This window comes from Penaeus vannamei, chromosome 15 (assembly GCF_042767895.1).
Source record: "Penaeus vannamei isolate JL-2024 chromosome 15, ASM4276789v1, whole genome shotgun sequence".
Lineage (NCBI taxonomy): Eukaryota > Metazoa > Arthropoda > Malacostraca > Decapoda > Penaeidae > Penaeus > Penaeus vannamei.
In genome coordinates, this window is record NC_091563.1 from 29,747,917 (window position 1) to 29,752,916 (window position 5,000).

The window sequence follows — 5,000 nt, forward strand, 5'->3', positions numbered from 1 at the left end:
CCGCGCTCGGTTGGACGACGGGCAGTACTCCGCATACTCTTCCCAGGTGCAGCCGGCGACCGTGCAGCACTCGGTGGTGATGGAGGGCGACTGGCGACGGCGCCTGTAGTGGGACCTGCCCCTGCGCCGCCCCCCTTGGTCGTGCACCCACGTTGTCACGAACAGGTTGGCCTGCTGCACGCTCAGGAAAGGCGACCTGCGGGAGGAGAAAGGGAGACAAGACATTGGTAGAAATATTGAGGACTGTCTAACGCAAAAATTATTTTGTTTCAGAATATTTGGGGGAAAATGTCTTGTTTCCGCGGTGAGAAATATTATTCAGGAATTTATATATGCTGATCTATACATAAATATTGACAGATTGATAGGTACAGAAACATAGACAAGGATATGATCATGCATTATATTATTATGATTCTGTACTCCCTTTTTTATTCGACTAATATCTAAATTCTTGTCATTGTAAATGAAAATGACATCACACGATATGTAACATATTAATGTTCTTTTCTTCAAATGAAACGTGCCGCCGATAATTATGATAATGCTATTATTACAATAAATGATAATAATGTCAACAAAATGATAATGAAGACATTAAAAATAATAACAATAAAATTATAACAATAATAGTAAAAATACCAACAAAAAACATAATATACGATAATAATCATATGGTAATGATAATAATAACAATGATAACAATAATGAAATTAACAATAACAATGATTAAAATAAAAATTAAAAAAATGATAATAATAATAATAATAATAATAACTAATAATAATAATGATAATAACAATAACAATAATAATAATAATAATGATAATAATAATAATAATAATAATAATACCTAGCGACCAAAGATACAGCCACGACAACACAGAAAGTGGATTACCTCCGCTTGTCGGGAGCCTGTCCGGTGTCAGGTGTGGAAGGGTTGGCACGAGGCACCTCATCAGACTCTGCCGGAAGTGGTTTGCTTCCGTCTTTCAGAGGAAAGTAAGTAAATACGAATTAATTGGGTAAAGGATGATGATGATAATGGTCTTGATAATGGTGATAATGCTGCTGCTACTACTCCTACTACTCCTGATAATAATAATAACAGTAATGATGATAACAATGAGAACAATAACAATTATAATAATAATGATAATAATAACGACGGTGGCAATAACACTGATAGTAATGGTTATGTTAATGATGATTATAACAAAGATGATTATGATGATAATAATAATAACAATAACAGTATAATACTAAGAATAATTATGATAACAATGATAACAATAACGACAATAAAGATGAAGAAAATAATGATAACAATGATAACAGTGATGAACTAATACTAACAATAGTAATAATAATAGTGAAAATAATAATAATATTTTTTTAATCATTATAGTGAAAATGTTCCCAGTAATAAACAATAATAAAAATAATGATGACGATTCCTTATCTCTACCTCGACCCTCATCTCGCTTATCGCGCCGACGACGCCTCTCGACCGACGACCTCCGGAACACGTCCTTCCCGCAGATGGCGTCCAGGTTCTGCCTCAGCTTGGCCCGGCACAGTGCCAGCCTCTCCTCGCTCCACAGGGCCTGCCACTCGAGCTCCGTCCTGGGGGAGGGAGGGGCGGAGAGGGGAAGGGAGTTGGGGTGGAGAGGGGTGAGGGAGTTGGGTGATTGGGGCGAAGGGGGGTGAGGGAGTTGGGGATGGGGTGGAGAGGGGGGAGGGGGGAAGAGAGGGCGAGGGAGTTGGGGGAGGGGTGGAGAGGAGGATGGGGGCGGGGGGGGGGTGAAGGAGTTGGGGATGGAGAGGGGGAAGGAGATAAGAATGGGACGGAGGGGGGGAGGGAGTTGGGGACGGGGTGGAGGGGTTAGGGAAATGGAGATGGGGATGGAGAGGAGACGTGAGAAAGAAGCGCGGAGAGCGGAGGAAGTTCGCAAGGGGGGCGAGGGGAGGATGGGGATGGGGGGAGGGAGGCGAAAGACAAACGAATGGGAGTTGAGGGACGAGGGTGAAGTGGATGGGAAAGGAGGAGGCGAGGGAGAAGAGGATGAGGATGGATAGGGGAAGGGAGAAGGGAATGAGGCGGGGAGAGAAGACAGAAAGTCAATGGAAGAAGAGAAGATAAAAAGGGAGAGGAAAAGAGATTGATGAGGAGGAAATAGAGGGGAGAATGGAAGAGAAGATAGGAGAAGAAGTGAGAAAAGGGAGAAGAAAGGGAATAGAAGGAGAAACTGATTGAAACATTAACATCATAAAATAAAGAGAAAACATAATTTTGATTTTACCTACTTTCTCTCCTTGGTCTGTATACATGAATTTACTACAATAGGTCCTACATTTCCCTACTTCATTCCAAATACCGTACACTCGACCCTATAAACCCAAAATCGACCTCCAAACCTAACCCAACACGCTGCGTCCTTAAAACAAACACAATACAGATGACATAAACCAACAGATTGATTTTCCACTCGCTCGATAAATCCACAAACACACTACCATCTTTACCATCATCTTCTTACCTACTACCTCCTTAAAACAAACACTAACCATAAACCAACATATTAATCCTCCACTCGCCTGATAAATCTACCAACACTTCCTCTCTCTCTCTCTCTCTCTCTCTCTCTCTCTCTCTCTCTCTCTCTCTCTCTCTCTCTCTCTCTCTCTCTCTCTCTCCCCCTCTCCCCCCCTCTCTGTCTCCCTCCCTCCCTCCCTCCCTCCCTCCCTCCCTCCCTCCCTCCCTCCCTCCCTCTCTCTCTCTCTCTCTCTCTCTCTCTCTGCAATCTTTGCCATCACCTTACCTGCTCTCAATCTGTCGAACGAAGTCAGGATCGAGAGCGAGAGACGTCGAGCAGAGCAGGAAAACGGCCAACATCATCGACATCACCTGGAGAGGAAGGGGGAAACAGAGACTAATATTCCTAAAATATTCCTAATAATCATAATAACTGACATATTAATTATCTTTATAGTGAAAATGATGATATAAATAAATATACATATATGATAAATAATATATGATGAAAATAATATAGAAACAGAGACTAATATTCCTAAAATGAGTCAGTTTGGAGCTGAGTTAATAATCATAATAACTGACATATTAATTATCTTTATAGTGAAAATGATGATATAAATAAATATACATATATGATAAATAATATATGATGAAAATAATATAGAAACAGAGACTAATATTCCTAAAATGAGTCAGTTTGGAGCTGAGTTAATAATCATAATAACTGACATATTAATTATCTTTATAGTGAAAATGATGATATAAATAAATATACATATAGGATGAATAATATATGACGAAAATAATATAGAAACAGAGACTAATATTCCTAAAATGAGTCAGTTTGGACCTGTGTTAATAATCATAATAACTGGCATATTAATTATCTTTATTGTGAAAATGATGATATAGATAAATATACATATAGGATAAATAATATATGATGAAAACAATATAGAAACAGAGACTAATATTCGTAAAGTGAGTATCTTTGGATCTGTGTTAATGATAATAATTAACATAATTACTATCGTTATAGTTAAAGTAATGACTTAGATGAATATATGTATAGGCTAAAGAGTGTTTTATAATGAAAATATATAGAAATATATAGAAATACACTAATATTCGTTAAGTAAATCTATTTGGATCTGTGTTAATAATGATAATAACCAACATAATAATTTTTTTATAGTGAAAATGATGATATAAATAAATATACATATAGGATAAATGATATATAATGAAAATGACATATAGAAATAGAGATCAATATTCGCAAAGTAAGTCTCTTTGGATCTGTGTTAATGATAATAATAACTAACATAATTACTATTATAATAGTGAAAGTAATGACTAAGATTAATATATGTATAGGATAAAGAGTGTTATATAATGAAAATGATATATAGAAATATATAGAAATAGACTAATATTCGTAAAATAAATATATTTGGATCTGTGTTAATAATGATAACTGACATAATAATAATAATTATTATTAGAGTGAAAATAATGATATAGATGAACATATATAGGATAGATAATAATATATAATGAGAATAATATAGAAATAGAGACTAATATTCGTAATGTGAGTATGTTTGGATCTGTGTTAATGATAATAATAACTAACATGATTATTATCATTACAGTGAAAATAAGGATTTAGATGAATATATGTATAGGATAAATAGTATTATATAATGAAAATGATATATAGAAATATATAGAAATCGAGACTAATATTCGTAATGTGAGTCTCTTTGAATCTGTTTTTTTTTTTCGTTTTTATGTTTAAATTATGATCTATTGCTTGTGATTGAATTTGGTGCATCTCATTATAAGCTGAGTACTTCCAGTAAGATGTATTTTTGAGACTTCAAGAAAAGTGAAATGGTTGAGGGAGGGGGGTCGAAAATGAAGTGAGAAATAAATTTTTCATCATCCAATTTTGTGTATAATAGTAGCAGTTCTACTTCTGTGATCGTTATAATTTTGGTTATCATCATTACCATCATTAATACAATCACTCTAGCTATCATCATTATTGTCATCATACCTGTTATTATTATCATTACTATTATTATTGTTATTATCATCATTACTATTATTTTCATATTCATTATTATTATAAATGTTTTTATTATCATTATCATTTTAATAGCACGATTATTTCTTTTCACGATGATAACTTTTACATTGTCATTTCTATAATCAACATTATTACTAATATCAATTTATCATTGCCATTATCATCTTTACTATTACTATTGTCATCATTATTATCATCATTAAAGTTATTGCTATTATCATTTTTATAATCATCATCATTTTCATCACTACCATCAACATTATAATTATAATTATCATCATAATTATTATTGTTATCCTTAGTTATTATCATTAGCATTAATGCCTTCTCATCATCGTCATTAACCATGATTATGTTATTATCTTT

The 5,000-nt window shown here is 34.4% G+C and overlaps 1 protein-coding gene across 1 annotated transcript in view; it reads right to left on the reverse strand.

Annotated features, from left to right (window-relative positions):
* Positions 1-5,000, reverse strand: part of Ilp7 (Insulin-like peptide 7) — a 12,474-nt gene that overhangs the window by 487 nt on the left and 6,987 nt on the right. The window contains exons 2-5 of the mRNA XM_070130923.1: positions 2,823-2,908; positions 1,469-1,626; positions 899-989; positions 1-196 (exon numbers count right to left, since the gene is read on the reverse strand). The exon at positions 1-196 is cut by the window's left edge and continues 487 nt beyond it. Coding sequence (XP_069987024.1) covers positions 1-196; positions 899-989; positions 1,469-1,626; positions 2,823-2,908 — 531 coding nt within the window. The remainder of the gene's footprint in view (positions 197-898; positions 990-1,468; positions 1,627-2,822; positions 2,909-5,000) is intronic.